The 19133-nt window shown below is 42.6% G+C and overlaps 1 protein-coding gene across 7 annotated transcripts in view; it reads left to right on the top strand.

The window, feature by feature from the left end:
- raf1b (Raf-1 proto-oncogene, serine/threonine kinase b) overlaps positions 1-19133 on the top strand; it is an 89238-nt gene that overhangs the window by 57853 nt on the left and 12252 nt on the right. For 6 of the 7 annotated variants that reach the window (XM_080182128.1, XM_080182121.1, XM_080182134.1 and 3 more), the window contains 4 exons: positions 2683-2767; positions 6725-6901; positions 13841-13887; positions 18373-18491. In XM_080182128.1, coding sequence (XP_080038254.1) covers positions 2683-2767; positions 6725-6901; positions 13841-13887; positions 18373-18491 — 428 coding nt within the window. The remainder of the gene's footprint in view (positions 1-2682; positions 2768-6724; positions 6902-13840; positions 13888-18372; positions 18492-19133) is intronic. The other variant, XM_080182135.1, reaches the window with a different exon arrangement.

The raw sequence follows: 19133 nt of genomic DNA, 5'->3' as shown, positions 1-19133 counted from the left end.
CGCTGTTCTGGGAAATGATGGCCGGAATTTTCCAGCCGTTCCCGTCCCACTGCTGCTGCAAGCAAGGACAGAGAATTTGGCACTCAGCCAAATCTCCACTCACTGCAGTGGGACTGGAAAATCCCGCTGTTTGTGAACAGCTGAAGAATTCTGGTCCATGTATTTGAACACTTGGGCCTTTCTTTTTCAAAAAACCCAGTTCAAATTAAGTCCAATCGTGGTCCCCACAGGAGGGACAGACAAGATCCAAGCTGACAAGAGAAGACATTGCATCGCACCTTGGCCTCGATCCAGCAAGATCCAAGCTGACAAGGCAAGACTTTGCATCCTACCTTGGGCTCGATCAAACAAGAGCCAAGCTGACAGGATGAGGCATTGCAACACCTTCAGGGCTTGAACTGAGCTTCATCTTAGCCAAAAGGCCAAGATGGCTTTGAAAAATTGCATCTGGTAATGCCTCAGTTTAACCTCCTTGGCTGCTTTGATCTTTTACTCGACCCAGTTTAGGCAAATCACAGACCTTGTTAGGCCAAACTCTTTGGCATTTTTCAATGAAATGTTTACTTCTATTTCTTGTTTTCTTGCTTCACATATCTGCAGAGTATTCCACTAATCTGTTTATTCGGTACAATGTAGGAGAAATATAGCACAGGCAGATATCAAAGCAGAGTTTATTTTCTTCCTCATTTTACTGCTAAGCTCTCTGCTGTCATTCATAAATGTTGCTATTATGCTTCTGATGCTTGTTGTTTCTTCAACGTTGCAGTAGTTTATGGGTTATTTACCCTTACAAGCTGCATCTGAGGAAAATTTGGTTCCTACCAAGCCCTTCTCTTGTAAGTGAGAACAAAGCTGAGTAGCTGAGACATGTTCATAGCACATTCAATAGAAGGTGAGCAGTCCTACTGTAGAAAATTTTTACTGGCACAGAATGTAGTGCTGTGGTCCAAAGTTTTAAAAGGCCTGAGGGTGAGTCTCTCTTTGATGATTTGCTCACATCTCTGGGAGAGCCAAAGTATAGCACAGCATCTAGAAGATAGAAAAATAAGAGAGAAATTCAATTTTTCAAACTCCTAATTGAAATAAAATAGTTACAGATTTTATATCTTGTTCTATCTTTATGTTACATCATGTGTAACATACCTTTGGATAACTGAATTCGCCCATATCTCTATGCAGCAATATTTTTGCTGGCCTTACTTTGGGTGTGGGAATAAATGTCAATTCTTAATTAAATGTCATCAGTCATTTCTCCAACACCACCCAGGCCTTTTAATTGCTATCACTCCCACAAACATTCACTCCTTCCAGCACCGATGCACAGTAGCAGCAGTGTGTACAATTGACAAGATGCACAGCAGGAACTCACCAAGATTCCTTAGGCAGCATCTTCCAAACCCATGGCAGCACCATCTAGAAGGACAAGGTCAGTAGGTGCATGGGAACACCTGGAAGTACCCCTCCAAGCCACTCACCATTCTGACTTGGAAATATATCACCGTTCCTTCACTATTACAGGGTGAAAATCCTGAAACTTACTCCTTAACTGCACTATGGATGTACCTACATCACAGGGGCAGCAGCAGTTCAAGATGGCAGCTCACCACCACCTTCTCAGGGGCAATTAGGGATGGGCTGGACTAGCAAATGGCACCCAAATCCCATAAAAATGAATTTTAAAATGTTATTTATTAATCTGATTTATTTTTCATCAAGAAAATTACAGAAACTAAAAGATTTTATGAACAAAATGTTAATGAGTTGAAGTGCTATGAGGTGAGATTGTCACAGACTGTCTTATATTGGTTTTGTAATATAACTTTCATCTGTATGATCAGTTTTTAAAGTATTTATTATATACTTGTGGCATTACAACAGTGTGGCTGAAACATCAGTTTTAGCATCGTAATCTGAGATAGATAATTTGTTTGTTTAAAATGGCATATTGTTTGGTCACAAAATAATTACTTAATATCAGCAGTCAAACCTTATTTGAAGCTTGGATTCATAGAACTCCTATTGTGCAGAAGGAGGCTATTCAGCCCATCAAGCCTGCACCAACAACAATCCCATCCAGGCCCTATCCCCGTAATTCTGTGTGTTTACACAGCCACACTGAGGGGCAATGACCAATCAACCTAACGTGCACATCCTTCTGGGGGTTTTCATGATGGCTCTACCAGTGTATGTGAGGCAGCATGGTGGCACAGTGGTTAGAAGTGCTGCCTCACAGCACCAGGGATTTGGGTTCGATTCCCGGTTTGGGTCATTGTCTGTGCGGAGTCTGCACGTTCCACCCTTGGGTTTCCTGAGGGTCTCCTCCCACAGTCCGAAAGATGTGCTGGTTAGGTGCATTGGCCTTGGTAAATTTTCCCTCAGTGTACCCGAACAAGCGGCGGAGTGTGGCATCTAGGAGGTTTTCACAGTAACATCATGGCAATGTTAATGTAAGCCTATTTATGATACTAATAAATAAATCTTAAAATTTAGAGTTGAAGCGTTTGGAGAAAGTGTGAAGCTGGGATATCAATAAAGTGGTGAGATTTCTTATGGTATGATACAGATTGCAGCTCTGGTATCACAATGATACATAACGAAAGTTGCATGTCATAGATCAAGACTACCTGACAGGACTGCTGTGTTGTATTACTGGTGGAAAATGTTGTGAACTTGGTATTTCAGGTGATGTAGCTGTAAAGATCCTAAAGGTGACAGATCCAACACCAGAACAACTGCTGGCTTTTCGGAATGAGGTTCAGGTACTAAGGTAAGAAGGGTAAAGCATTTCTCCCAGTGTTTTGTTCAATACTCTTCCCTTGACTACTAGTACCAAAAAATGAAGATTTAATGGTCACTTCTATCAATATTGATAATGGGATGTTGCCAGTACAGAATGTTTCTATTTTGCTTAAAAAATTCACTGAGCTCCAAAATTAGTTCATTGTGCAAAGCATTAATGATGTTATAAGTCACAATGTAAATGCAAATTTTTTTTTTTATCAAGATTGCAGCAGTCACAGAAACAGCTTTTGGTAGGATATCCAGGGAGGAGTTTAGCGCTTTGCCAATGGGCAATGAAAAAGCAGAAGGCAGGGGGAGCTAACCATGTTCCACATTGTACGTTTATGTAGCCTCTTTCAAATAGTAGTAATCTTCCACAGGAAAGATTAAGGGGATGATCTTGAGCCCACGTTTGCCGTCTGTTGTGACCTTGGATCTTCCCCACCCCTTACCGATGACATCATCAGGTTTAGGCCCACAGCGGGCGTGAACCTGATTTACATGCATTTTAATATAATAACGCCCTCACTGTATCTTGATCCCTCGCCATATCCTCAAACCATGCTCGCGTCACGTCTGCATGGTCTACACAGATGTAAAACCTGTCGATGTGGTCTCCTTGGGGCCTTAAAGATAAGTATAGCCCCATGGAGAGGAGGGGGGGGGGGCATGAGTGACATGGCCGGGCAGCGCCCTGGCTATGTCACCTGGCAATGCCACCCAGTAGCAAGGGGGCAGGCCCCAATGGGAACCTCATGAGTTTTGGCGGGTTGCGGATTGGGTATGCAGGACTGATGCAGATGTGGTTGTGGGCTGGGAATGGACAGACAAGCAGGGGATGCCGGTGAAGGTAGTTTGGTGGAGGAGGTTGTGGACAAGTGGCCGATGAACATGCTGGGGGAGGGGGGAGAGTGCTGACAATCATAGGGATTGGAATGAATTGTGGTTCCGAATGGGGGTGGGATGGGATTCCTGAGGCCCCCTTGGCGGGGGGAGGTGTCTTGCTTCTCAGATCGGGGCATCCTTTAGAGATAGCACCCCAATCTCTGTGCAGCCGGGTTTTATTGACGTGTTTAGGTCCCACCCGCTTATATGATGGCCTGAAAACATTTAGTCCTAAATTTAAGACTAAGTCATGTAAGGAGACATTGGGATAGGTAACCAAAAGCTTGGCCAAAGAGGTTAGATTTTAAGCTGTATCTTAAAGTCGGAGAAAATGGAAGAGATATTTATGGGGGTGGGGGGGGGTGGAATTTCAGAGTTTAATGCATAAACAGCTGAAGGTACAGCTACCAGTAGTGGAGTGAAGAAGAAGGGTGATTCACGAGGGATTGGAGGAGCATCGAAAGGGTAGAGGAGGTTACAGAGTTAAAGGAATAAACAAGCCTCCCATTTTACATACTTTGCAAGCTTCAGCTCATTTGCAGTGCTGAGTGTTGTCCATGCAGGTCTATATTAATTCCCAGGTTCCCAAAACCTCCAATTCAAAATTCTTCTTCTTGTGGCACAGCCCCTCCCAATTGCCTCTAATCCTCCAAGCACCTTGTTTCCCAATTCTCCATTCTGCTTATTTTGTTGCCTTATCCCCACATGGCTTCTCTTCCCTTGCTTCACTCTTGACAGCCATTCCCTCTGCTGTCCAGGCTGCATAATGAATAATTCCCTCCGCAAACCTTTTGTTTATCCTTCTCCCTTCCTTCTTTAAGGGCCTCTTTAAAACTCCCCACCTTGATTAAGCTGTCCAGTTGTCTGCTTCCGCCTCTGGAACACCCTGTGATGCTTTTCCATGCGAACGACACCATATAAATTCATGCCGTTGACATTGGGAAGTCATAAAATCATTGAATCCCTACAGTGCAGAAAGAAGCCATTTGGCCTATCAAGTCTGCACTGACCACAATCCTACCCAGGCCCTATCCCCATAACCCCATCTATTTATCCTAGCTAGTCCCCCTGGCACCAAGGGGCAATTTAGCCAATCCGCTAACCCGCACATCTTTGGACTGTGGGAGGAAACTGGAGTACCCGGCGGAAACCCATGCAAACACGGGGAGGAAGTGCAAACTCCACACAGACAGTGACTCAATCCGGGAGTTGAATCCAGGTCCCTGGCACTCTGTGAGGCAGCAGTGCTAAACGCTGTGCCACTGTATCTGATGCCTCGCTGAATTTGTCCAAGTCAGTCAATGGACTATAATTCATAGAGGCCTTTGAGCTATATAGATTAATTTAGTTCATATTGCTTACAGCATGAGAATGGATGCAATGGCTGACCTCAGCACCACTGGCTAGGGAGGAGAAAACCTGACCACAGTTTGCAGTGCTAATGGTCCATTCAGTCTGTCCCACACAGAGCTTGTGTATCACAGCATATATCACACCTGAAACCACATGATATGACCGTAGACATTGGAGTAGAAGTAGGCCATTGCCCATTGAAAGTCTGCTCCACCACTCGATGGGTTCATGACTGATCTGATATGATGATCCTCAACCTTACTTTCCTGCCTTACCCCCATAATCTTTGATTCCCTTACTGATTAAAAATCTGTCTACCTCAGCCCTGAACACACTTAGAACAGAACATAGAAAAACTACAGCACAAACAGGCCCTTCTTATGGTGAGGGGGTGGGTACTTGGAGCTGAGCCCACGAAAAGATCAGCTATGATCTTATTGAATGGCAGAGCAGGCTTGAGGGACTAGGTGGCCTACTCCTGCTCTTAGTTCTTATGTTCTTATAGTATTTTGATTTTGTAGAAGCCTTCACTTGGTCCTGACTTGGAATACTGTGTCCAATTTTAGTCTCCTCCAGTGAGTGATGGTACTGAATCTTTGGAAAGGTTGTAGATGCATCTTATTTATCAATAGCATCCCAGTGAATAGCATCTTATTTATCAAGATGGACTAAATGGTAGAACTCTATAGATGAAGCGAATCAGATGGAGGCTCTTAAGATGATGAAGGGATTAGATTGTGTTCCAGTTGATGTTTTTCTTCCAAATAAATAGAGTCAGGGTGGGGAGGGGGGGGTGGTGGTGTCACAATTTTAATATTCCAGGTTAGACATAGAGCAATGATTCTCTTCCCAGATAACAGTGGACATCTAGATCAGGCTGCCATCTCATGCGGTGTACGTTAACTTGCTGAATTCCCTAAAGCGGAATCTGTTTCTGGTTGGGATGTATGTCGCCTCTTACACAGGGCCAGCGGTCTTCTGGACTAGCCTTGATCGTCTGGTTGGGTAAGAAGGATCTCCCCCAAATATTATCTCCCCCACTGTTATCTGGGAAGAGAACCATCGCTCTATGTCTAACCTGGAATATTAAAATTGTGACACCACCACCACCGCCGCCCCCAACTATTTATTTGGAAGAAAAATACCAACTGGAACACAATCTAATCCCTTCATCATCTTAAGAGCCTCCATCTGATTCACTTCTTCTATAGAGTTCTACCATTTGGTCCATCTTGATAAATAAGATGCTATTTACTGGGAATTAGTTCAGCGACCCTCATCTACAACCTTTCCAAAGATTCAGTACCATCACTCACTGGATGTGACTAAAATTGGACACAGTATTCCAAGTCAGGACCAAGTGAAGCCTTCTACAGAGACAAAATACTATAAGAACGTAAGAACTCAGAGCAGGAGTAGGCCATCTAGTCCCTCAAGCCTGCTTTGCCATTCAATAAGATCATGGCTCATCTTTTTGTGGGCTCAGCTCCAAGTACCCGCCCTCTTCAACATAACTATCGTGGTTCACACGCCAAATCTGTGGATGTCTATCACTGATTCAACTTGGCAAGTAGTCAATACCTTTAGGATTTGAGAGAGGGAAGAAAATTGGCAAAGAAAAAATATAAACTGTTTAAAGTTCTCTTTCTTTCTTGTCATCAATTTCTTTTGCAGCTTCTGATTGTAATCTTTTCTCTTGTCACAGAAAGACACGGCACGTAAACATCTTATTATTTATGGGCTACATGACTAAGTTTAACCTGGCTATTGTCACTCAGTGGTGCGAAGGGAACAGCCTGTACCAGCATTTGCATGTGCAAGAAATAAAGCTGGAGATGTTTCAGCTAATTGACATTGCTCGTCAGACAGCCCAAGGAATGGAGTGAGTACAGCTGCATAAAACCAGCATTGTGGTGCAGTGACTTCTGAACCTGGTGTACACATTCAAGTAAAATATTTGCTGTGGTGTAGTTTAGTTTCACATTTAACTGCTTTTCTTTTTGACATTCTCAATCTTTAATGTAGACATGGGGGGGCGGGGATTGTCCCGTCCTGCCCACCTCGGGAACTGTAGCGGGTGGGGGGGGGTGGACCATGCAAAGGTTATTTGACCTTGAGTGGGATTTTCTGGTTTTGAGTGAGCTTGGCTGGAAAATCCCGCCCATTGTATTAAGCCAATGATAAATAGACGTCAAGGAGTAAAGGAGTCCCAGGTAACAGATCTGCTTCAGGTTGTGACCTTGGGTTTGAATTGTTACATGATTTATACATCAGCCAGGCTAGAGTTGAATCAAAATTATTGGAAGCTTTGCTGCCGCATAGTGCCAGGCATGGCTCAAATTGTAGTGCTCCCGCCTTCGAATCAGAAAGTTGTGGGGTCCAAGTCCCACTCTAGACACTTGAAGAACATCACCCCAGCTGACATTCCAGTGCAGTAGTGAGGAAATGCTGCAGTATTGCTGAATGCGAGGCTCTGTTCTTTCTCAGGTGGGTGTTAAAGATCCTATTGAGCAAGGGAGTCCTTTCTGCTGTTCTGGCCAATGTTTAATCCCTTTTTTACCATCAGTATAACACATTTTCTGACCATTATTCCATTGCTGCTTGTGAGAGCTTGCTGTGTGCATATTGGTTCCCATGTTTCCTACATCACAACTCTTCGATAAGCATTCCATTGGCTATAAAGCACTTTGGAATGTCCTGAGGTTGTAAAAGCCACTGTTATAAATGAAATTACAGCATTTGAAATTTAAGTTTCACAAAAACTCACATCACTGATTTATACTTGTTATAGTGGATAAACTAGTATTGGAAGGTTGAAGGTACCACCAGACGGGAAGACCCATCAGAGGTGGCAGCACATTGTTATACGACTAGGAGTGAGTGCTCTGGGGAGTTCCCACCACTGGCCCTGGATCCCATGAAGGCTGATGGCACCAGGTCAAACATGGACGATGAAACCTGTTGATTACCATCTTTGCCCCCACTTCCCCCAACAGCTGGCCAGTCAGTACTCCTCCATTTTGAACACAATTTGGTGAAAATACTGACAGTAACAAGAGCTCAGAACATAATTTGGGTGGTGTTCTTATGTATGTCACCCCAAGAGTGAGTCAGTGGCACCCACTATTCACCAAGATCACTGAGTTCTAAGAGACATATCTGACCTTGAAGATGATGGTGTCAGTGATGATATTGACAGCAATGATCATAGCAGTGTCTTTGTGAAGATGAAGTCCCATCTTGTCACTGAGGACATGGTCTATCGTGGTGCGCAAGCACTATCAGCATGCTAAATGGGATAGGTTCAGAGCAGATCTAGTAGCTTAAAACTGGGCATCCATGAAGCACTTTGGGCCATCAACAGGAGAAGAGTTAAATTCCACTACAATCTGCGTGATCTGACATGTCCATTACTCTACCATTATCATCAAGCCAGGAGATCAACCCTGCTTCTGTGAAAAGTGCAGAAGCACGTGCCAAGAACAATACCTGTTCTACTGGAAAATGAGGTGTCAGCCTGTTGTAGCTGTAACACATACATACTGTAGACAACTAAAAGTATTCGTGGCCAAGAGATTGTCAGATCAAAGCTTTACAGTGCAGTATGAATGATAGTAAACAACTAAATAACTGACACAAGGAAGAGGTTCCATAAGCGCCCCCATCATCAATGAAGGCAGAGTCCAGCAGATGAGAACAGAAGATGAGGTTGAAGTGTTCATAACCATCTACAATCAGATGTAGATAATCTATCCAAAGATGTGCAGATTAGGTGGATTGGCCATGCTAAATTATCCCTTAATGTCCCAAATGTGTAGGTTAGGTGGATTAGCCATGTGTGGAGTTACAGGGATAGGGTGGGGATTAGGTCCTGACTAAGCTGCTCTGTTGGAGAGTTGGCAAACCTGATGAGTCAAATGGCCTCTTCTGTACTGTAGGGATTCTATTCTGTGATCCCAGCTCTTTCCATTACAGATGTCAGTCCTCGGTTAATTTGATTCACTCTGTGTAATTTCAAAAAAAGGCTATATGCAAATGATGTGGGCTTTAACAAAATATTGTCAATAGTATTGAAGATTTATGCTCAATAATTGCCAAAGTTCAAAGCAGGTCACATCTAATCTGTTCAGTTACTACTCAGTCAGGCTACTGTCAATCATCAGTAAAGTATTGTAAAGTGCCAAAGACACTGCCATCAATTATTACTTCATAGAATCATAGAATCCTTACAGGGCAGAAGGTGGCCATTCAGTCTATCAAGCCTGCACTGACAACAATCCCAATCAGGCCCTATCCCCCTAACCCCATGTATTTACTCTGCTAGTCCTCCTGACATTAAGGGGCAATTTGACAAGGCCAATCAACCTAACCTGCACATCTTTGGCTTGTGGGAGGAAACCACAGCACCCAGAGGAAACCCACGCAGACACGGGGAGAATGTGCAAACACCATATAGACAGTGACTCGAGACTGGAATTGAACCTAGGTCCCTGGTGCTGTGAGGCAGCAGTGCTAACCATTGTGCCACTGTGCCATGCATGCAACCTGTTTTCCAGTGCTTAGTTTGGGTTCCACCAGAATCACTTGGCTCCAGGTCTCATTGCAACCTAGAGCCAGTCATGGTCCAGTATTCCAGAAGTGAAGTGAGGTACTGCCCTTGATGTCAAGGCAGCAATTGACTGAGTGAGGCATCAAGGAGCCCCAGTAAAATTGAAGCCAGTGGTAATTGGAAAGAAAGCTCTCCACTGGCTGGAACCACATCTACCACAAGGAAAAATGGTTATGGTTGCAGGACAATCATTTGGGTTCTAGGACATCACTACAGTAGATCATTGTGGCCCAGCTATCTTCATCTATTTTAACAAAACAATGTCAAAAATGGTGACCACGACGCTATCATCAATTGTTATAAAAACCCATTTAATTCACTAATGTCCTTCAGGAAAGGAAACCTGTTGTTCTCACCTGGTCTGGCTTACATGTGACTCCAAAGTAACCATCACTGAATCCCCCACTGTTAACATCCTTGGGTTTACCAGAAGCTCAACTAGACTCACCATATAAACACAGTGGCTACAAGAGCACGTGAGAAGCTGGGAATACTGCAGTGAGTGACTCACTTCCTGACTCCCCAGAACCTATCCATATCCAGGAGTATGATGGAATGCTCTCCACTTGTTTGGATGATTGCAGTTCCAACAACACTCAAAAAGCTTGACACCATCCAGGACAAAGCAGCCCGCTTGATTGGCACCAGATCTACAAATGTTTAATTCCTCCACCACCGATGCTCAGTAGTGGCCGTGTGTACTATCTACAAGATGCACTGCAGCAATTCACCAAAGATCCTTAGACAGCACCTTCCAAACTGATGACCGCTTCCATCCAGAAGGACAAGGACAGCAGATGAATGGGAACACCAAGCCACTCGCCATCCTGAATTGGAAATATATCACCCTTCCTTTGCAATTGCTGGGTCAAAATCCTGGAATCCCCTCCCTAATGGCATTGTGGATCAATGCACAGAACGTGGTCTGCAGCGATTCAAGAAGGCAGTTCACCACCACCTTCTCAAGGACAACTAAGGATGGGCAATAAATGCTGGCCAGCCAGCGGCGCCCATGTCCCACGAATGAATTTTTTAAAAAATTAAGAGCTACAGCAATATGGATGACTATTAACTGTCTTCTGAAATGGCCTAGCCAGCCACTCACTTCAAGGGCAATTAGGAATAGGCAACAAATGTGGGACTAGCCATCAACACCATAATCCCATGACAGAAAAACAATATAACCTTCACTCCATCATAAGTTCAGAAGTAGGGGTCATGCCATTAATTGTCCAGTGTTCCATTCCAGTTGCAATTGCTCAAATAACGAGGGCAGTTCCTGCATTTAGCAAGACTTGGGTATCATCCAGACTTGGGCTGCCAAATGGCAAATAACATTCACCCCACACAAGGGTCAGAAAATGATTATTTCTTACATGAGAACATCCAAGTGTCTTCCCTTGGCATTCAGTAGTATAACAGTCATTGAATCCCACACCATCAACATCCTGGGGTCACAATTGACCAGAAATGTGATTGGAGCAGCCATATAAATGTGGCTCCAACGGCAGGCAAGAAGCTGGATATCTTCGAGTGAGAGTCTCACTTCTTGACTTCCCAATGCTTTTCATCACCTAGAAGGCAGAAATCAAAAGTGTGAAGGAATACTACCCACTTACTGGGAAGAGTGCAGCTCAGACAACACTTAACTAACTCAACACCATCCAAAACTAAGAAGCCTGCTTGTTTGGCATCCTGCACCACCTTAACATTCACTCTCTCCAGCACAGTTGCACTGCAGGAACTGCCCATAGCTGATTCGCTTGCATCTTCCAGACCTGCGACCTGCACTACTTGGAAGAACCAGGGGAGCATGCACATGGGAACACCACTTCTCACAAACACCTCTCTAATTCACACATTATCCTGACTTAGAAATACATCACCTTTCCTTCATTAATAGTGGTTCAAAATCTTGGAACGTCCTCCTGACAGAACCGTGGGAATACCACCAACTCTCAGACAACAACGATTGAAGAAAGCAGCCCATCACCATCTTCTTAGGACAATTGGGGATGGAAAATAAATGCAGCCTTATTAGCAACACCCACATCCTGTGAATAAATAAATGTTGAAACTAGAAAACAACAGAATCAGTATGTTGGATGTAAAGGATTTTGTCAACAACTAGTTGACTAATACTTATGATGGAACTCAAGGCCTTTTCGAGATGACTGATTAGATAAACTTGCTGAGCCTTCAGGAATGCTCATGTAAGGTTTTTATTGAAGAGTGGGATTCATGGAGTTCCCTCATTGAAAAACGGTGTAACAACAAAAAGTTTTAAAAAAAACTATGCCCTTTCTGAATTTATTTTGTATAAAGATAGTGTAGGTCAAGTAAGAATGACAATGGTTTAATAAAACAGAACAGAATCCGAAGCAGATTAATACTGGCAGAGCACAATTTGTGTGAACGTTAGTCTGCATTCTATTGTTGCTGTAGTTGCTTACTCTTTTTATAACCTCTCTGTACATCCCATGGGTGGCACGGTGGCACAGTGGTTAGCACTGCTGCCTCACAACACCAGGGACCCGGGTTTGATTCCCAGCTGAGTCACTGTCTATACGAAGTCTACACATTCTCCCTGTGCCTGCGTAGGTTTCCTCCGGGTGCTCCGATTTCCTCCCACAGTCCAAAAGACATGCTGTTGGGCACTAAATTCTCCGTCAGTGTACCTGAACAGGTGCCGGAGTGTGGCGACTAGGGGGTTTTCACAGTAACTTCATTGCAGTGTTAATTAAGCCTACTTGTGACACTAATAAATAAACTTTAAGCTTAAACCTGGAGAAGTATTGTGCCTCACAGTTTGTAAACCATAGGTCTAAAATGTTAGTTTCTGATGCTGAAGCTTTCATCCCCACAGATAAATTAGCTATTTTGCACATCATTTACAGCAATCTCTGTCACTGTTCAAGAAACAGAACAGGGTACACAAGTCCTATTGTTCAACTTTATTTGAATTGAATAAATAAACAAATGAATAAATGAACTAGTACAATGGTTAATTGTTATTGCGACAAGGAAATTGTGATGCTGATAAAAATCTGACAGTGACTTATAAGGCACTTGTAAATTGGATGAGTTCTGTCAATGGTACTCTCCCCATTGATGGCTGCTGCCTAATATAAGGCAGGCACCTCTAGAGAGCTGACTGTGTTGGAGACCCACACTCTCATGTGCTGCTGTTAAATTTCAAATTTGATCTGATTTCTTTAATTTTCTGTTTGTTAGCTCAGCTGCAAAAGAGAGATTAAAATGGGAGAGCAGTGCACAAAGTTGTGGCTCACTCTCCTGGGACTCTAACTCAAATGTAAAAGTGCCATTAATAGACAAGACCAGAAGTTCTCTGCTGTAATGGTGTAATTACTGATCTGTTCTCTACAAATCCATGTTTAAATGAATGGTTCTTAACGGTTTAGGAAAAAGGCCTAGATCTAACAAATGTTTTTTAACATCTTATCAGAAGTTGCTTGTGACAGTTTCAACAATATGATGCAAAGGTAGCCTCGAAATTCCATGTAATGAATTGCACCATATTGATGCCAGTGGAAAGTGTAATGTGCCCAAGACAGGTTCAGTTTATTCTCATATCTATAGGAGTCAAACATGTGTGAAATAGAAGCATTTTGGGGTACATGGAAATTACAGTGTGATTCTTTCCCATATTAAGTAACATATGATGTTTGCAGGCTGGGGGAGCAAAGTAAGTAACAAAGCCTGTCTTAGTCAGTTGACTATTGGCTAATTTGATTCTGTGGGCCCACATGAGTGAATGGGTTCTGAGTGGGCTAAAATCTTGCCCTATGTCTCATGATTATTTATGTGGCAAGTTACAAGGATTGTCTAACAGAGGAGAGGTTGTCGGAGACGGCCAAAGTAATGACAAAGGGCAGGTAAATGAAGAAGATGCCACATTTTCAGAGTCTGCCAGGCAAACCTCTCTCTGTGAAATAGAGCAAAGGGGAGACAGTAAACCTTTAAGGAAGGCAATTCGAGTCATGTAGAAGGAGGTGACCTCTGGACTACAGACCATTATCCCAAAAGGTTCAATGAGCTGACCAGGGCATCCGAAGGATGAGAAAGGCAAAAACAGCTTAGATTTTCAATTATATATATTTACTTAGAAATAGAGAGAGACTGTATTAATGGCCAGAAACATCACCAAGCCGGAACATAATAGCCTGACTGTGATTTGCATTTTTTTTATAGTTATTTACATGCAAAGAATATTATCCACAGAGACATGAAGTCGAACAGTATCCTTTTTTATTTGATCTTTGACCCTTGTTTATTCTTTAGAGTAATTCAGCAGGATGGTACTCAGCAGAAATAAATGCCAAATGTTGATTGAGTAATTGTGAAATGAGCTGTAGGAGGAAGCGTTTGAGGCAGGGACATTGACAATATTTAAAAGGCATTTGGACAGATACATGGATAGGAAAGGTTTAGAGGGATATGGGCCAAATGTAGGCAAAAGGGGGTTAGCTTAGATGGGCTTTTCAGTTGGCATGGACCTTTTTGCTGAGGGGCCTTTTTCTGTGCCTTAGATTCTAAGAGTGCTGAGCACAATGATTATCTATCATTGCGTTACCAAAAGTAATGGAATTCACATCTTCAACCATGCAATCGGGTTATTTTATTTGTAGCTCAAGTTTGATTCTTGCTTCCTGCGTTGTACTGTTTTCTCGCCTAACTCACTGGTATGTCTTCTTCCTGATTTACAATTCACAACTAAATGCACCAATGGAAAGATTCCAGGAGCCATATCAATTTGATCTAGTATGTTATGGATGCTGAGCCCCTAAGTCGTTACACAGGAATCTGGTGCAATTGTCATTTTTACATTGTGAACAGTTTGATAAACAAACATTTTCATAAACAGATTCATGGCAATAGATTTTCAGATCCAATTCATGAACCTTGGGCCCTTGAAGCACTGAGGATCAGGGGGATCTTGGTCTCCCTTAAGGTAGCAGAACAGGTGGAAAAAGTGATTAAGAACGTATATGGTACACTTGCCTTCGTTAGCCGAGGCATAATGATGCAGGAACAGCGCTCTGAAAGCTCATGACTCCAAATAAACCTGTTGGACTTTAACCTGTCGTTGTGAGACTTATTATAGAGTTTAAGAGCAGGGAGGTTAAACTGGAACTATATAAAACTTGGTTTTGCCACAGCCAAATTATTGTGTGGTAGTTCTGGAATCCACATTATAGGAGGGATGTGATAGCACTGAAAAGGGTGCAGAGGAGATTTACCAGGAAGTTGGTACCAGGACCTGGAGAGTTTTAACTGTTTTCCTTGGAGCAGAGGAGACTGAGAGGGACATGATTGAGATGCATAAAATTATGAGAGGCATTGATAGAGTAGATAGTAATAAACTTTTCCTCTTGGTGGAGGGATCAATGACAAGGAGTATAGATTTAAGGTAAAGGACAGGAGTTTGAGAGAATGTGAGCAAATCCTTTTCACTCAAAGGGTAGTGAGATTCTGGAACTCCCTGCTGAAAGGGTGATGGAGGCAGAGACGTCATAACATTTTAAGACGTATTCAGATATGCACTTGTGTGTCATGGCACACAAGGCTCTGAGCTATGCTGGAAAATGGGATTAAAATAGTTGAGTTGTTTGACTGGTGCAGATGCAATAGGCCTCTAAGACTCTGTGTTGCAAGGCAGTAAGTGAAATAATATCCACTCCATTGAAGAAAGCTAGTGAACAGTATGTTTATTGTAGAGACATTTGTTTTAAATTGAGAGACTGCATTGCACCTGATTGAAATAGTTGGCTTGGCATATATGAACAAAATATACGATTTCTGCATATATGATTTTGACCGGAAGCAGTGTTGGTTCACTTAGGTGTATGTGATAAATATTTGTTAATATGCAGAACAATAGTGATTAAGCCAGAGGATGCTTAAGGAAATTATTAAGTATTAAACATTTGGATAGGATTGATTTAATGCATGAAGTATTATTCTGCTGTTGAACTGGTCTGTATTCCTAAACATACACAGCATTTGATTGTTATGAAGCAAATGCAGCTTGACGTCATTTCGAAGTCAATTACTTGTTAGAGTTGAAAACTTCAGATCAGTGGGCAGTAACAAATTTCAGACTACACATCGGAAGAACTCAATATAAGCGCATAGTTGTTGTATTTATTTATTTTTGTGCTTTGAATCTGCACAAAATATGACATCCAGAGTGTGACCAATGAAGGTGAGATATTTTTGCCATATTATTTTTTTTTATATTAAAAGTGATCCCATATTTCATGGTTCCTGTCAGTCACACTTGTTTCTCTGCTGTCAGTCAGAGCAGTCTTGGTTTGTGTGACACTGCGCCGAGTTAGAAATGCTTAAGAAACTAGAAATTCAGTCAGTCCAATCCCCAAATACTTTGTGAAATATTATTTCACCTTCCATTTTCCCTCTCACCTTGCTGATGAGTTTAAAATAAGGTTTCTGCTCCTAGAAAGTCAGCAACTAATTTACAGGAGAAGTCCCCAGAAGAATGGAAGCAACCTATGTAAACTTCTCTCAATGTAACTCCAGCCAACAACTGGATTATAGCATCTCCACTGGCAAGAAGTTTAAATACAGCTCCTCAACAGGCATTTTTCAATCTAGATGTGTACATAGGAATTTATAGTGGGAAGTTGACAACAAGTATGTGCAAATGTGAACCTTTTAATATGTTATACATATGTAGAGAGTAATTATTTATTTCAGCAGGGGAAGGTGTTTATTTGGGTGATACAAACCTTCTATAATCTTATTAACTCAATAACTCTTGTATTCCCCTGACTAATTTTTGGGTCTTAAATGATTTGAAATTCATCATTGTTTTGTGCTGACCAAGGTTGTGCCCATCCTTCCACAGTTTGTGGCGTTGTATTTGCTATTGAAGAAATGCAACCACTGTCTACTCAGTATCACAGAAGTGTAACTATGCAGAACGAGGCCATTTGGCCCATCGTGGCTGCACCGGCTCTCCAGATTGGCACTATGGCTAACTGCCATTCCCCTGCCTTTTCTCTGTACCCCTACACATTGTTTCTATGTAAGCAATCACCTAATGCCCTCCTGAATGCTTTGATTGAACCAGCTTCCGCCACACTTTCAGGCAGTGCATTCCAGACCCGAACTGCTCATTGTGTGAAAAAAGTTTTTCTCACATTACATTTGCTTCCTTTGCAAACTGCTTTAAATCTGTGCCTTCTCGTTCCTGATCCTTTATGAGCGGAAGGTTTCTTCGCATCCACTCTGTCCGGCTCCCTCATGATTTTGAACACCAGTAGTTGTTGTTACACAGAATTTGTGAAACATTACAGACAACTAACAGCAGTATCTCTGGAAGATTCAGCTGCCATATATTAAATTGTTTGGCTGCTAATATTTCAATGTTTGAATGGACCATTGATTAAGATGGGGGACAGATGATAATGGGCGAGAAACTGAAATTTAAACAGGACCAACTGTGTCTTTATTTGTTATGCAGCCCTCTGGCTGGAAGAGGAAATCTGTGTAGTTTTGTGGTCAGCTCACTGACATTCTCTATTAGGTAAGAATATAAACAAGCTAAGGGAGTCTCTTTAGACAATTGGTAACCTGGCACAGTGGTTAGCACTGCTGCTTCACAGTGCCCTAGGGACCCAAGGTTCAATTCTAGCCTCGGGTCACTGTCTGGGTGGAGCCTGCACATTCTCCCCGTGTCTATGTGGGTTTCCTCTGGGTGTTCTGGTTTCCTCCCACTGAGCAAAAATGTGCAGGTTAGGTTGATTGGCTGTGCTAAATAAACAATTACCCTAGTGTCAGGGAGATAAGTAGGGAAATATATGGGGTTATGGGAATATGGCCAATGTGGGATTGTGACCAGTGCAAACTCAATGGGCCAAATGGCCTCCTTCTGCACTGTAGGGATCCTATGAAACTCTGAGATAGTCAAATGTCTTTATTGCATTCAGTTTATCTTCTTGTCAGACAATATAGATTCTAGTATTGTATCACTGGCAGAATGCATTATGGCTTTTTCTTTTTTATTATCTTTTTTATAAATAGATTTTTTTCTTGGATTCTCCAAAAGTGCACAGAAAAGTGTCTGAAAATTGATCTTTGTGTGAGATGAAGTCCATCTCAATTGGGCGCAAGGAGAATTAATTAGCATAGAATCTCTACAGTGCAGAAAGAGGCCATTCGGCCCATCGAGCCTGCACCAACAACAATCCCACACAGGCCCTATCCTCATAACTCCATGGATGTACTTCTAATTGCCACAAAGCAGCAATTTAACATGGCCAATCAACCTAACCTGCACATGTTTGGATGTGGGGGGAAACCGGAGCATCCGGGGGAAACCCACGCAGGCACAGGGAGAACGTGCAAACTCCACACAGACAGTGACCTGAGGCCAGGCATTGAACCCTGGTGCTGTGAGACAGCAGTGCTAAGCATTGTGCCACCGTGCCTCCCTGGTGCTTATAATGATGCTATGAAATTCATTTTTGAATGCTCCCGTAAGTAGTGAATTTGTGAAGGATAAATCCAGTATCTCAGATTAAACAGTACAATTACCTTGTGGGGGAAAAAAATAACTTTGCAGTATGAAGTAAAAAGCGCAAGTCAAACTAAAGCTTAACTGGCTCTGACTATTTGGATTGAAGTTACTGGGAGCAGCTTTCTCTTTTGGGTTGGTACACAGCCACTGTCAACAGAAGTTCTCCTTAACAGAAGCTCAGACATTTTTCTCCATGAAGGCCTCACCGTGAAGATTGGAGATTTTGGGTTAGCGACGGTGAAATCTCGATGGAGCGGCTCCCAACAAGTCGGACAGCCAACAGGATCCATTCTATGGATGGTGAGGAATTGGACTCTTTCTGTCGTTTAGCACGCTGAGTGTTTAGAAAGCTGGTTTAACGGCAGTGGTTAAGATAAATAAAAATAAGATTTAGTTTTGCTAAATAGGCTTCTTGTTATCCAGGTGCTATATTAAACGCCTGACACTCCCTAGAGCCATTCATTCAGGAAGTGAAAGATGTAGTCTGCGTCGAATATTTTGACTATTAAGCAAGAGAGTTGTGACGTTCCAGTGTTGGTCCTTGTTCATAAATACATAATCACTGCATTATAAGATGTTCTACTCATGATCTTAAAAATAATTTCTGGACCACAGTCAAACAACCTGTCTACAAACGAAAGCGGCAAATCTCAGCCGGTCTGACAGCATCTGTGGATAGAGAACGTTCCAGTGTTTTGAGTCTGGATGACTCTTTGTCAGGCCCATCCAGACTTAATATTATTAATAATATTAATAATAATATCCAGACTTCTTGAAAAGGTGAGAGGGCATGGGATCCAGGGGGCTGTTGCCTTGTGGATCCAGAACTGCCTTGCCTGCAGAAGGCAGAGAATGGTTGTGGATGGGTCTTTTTCTGCATGGAGGTCAGTCACCAGTGGAGTGCCCCAGGGATCTGTTCTAGGACCCTTGCTGTTTGTCATT

This window comes from Carcharhinus amblyrhynchos, chromosome 3 (genome assembly GCF_965287045.1).
Source record: "Carcharhinus amblyrhynchos chromosome 3, sCarAmb.v2.hapA, whole genome shotgun sequence".
Taxonomy (NCBI): Eukaryota; Metazoa; Chordata; class Chondrichthyes; order Carcharhiniformes; family Carcharhinidae; genus Carcharhinus; species Carcharhinus amblyrhynchos.
This window is presented reverse-complemented; position numbering and strand designations above follow the sequence as displayed.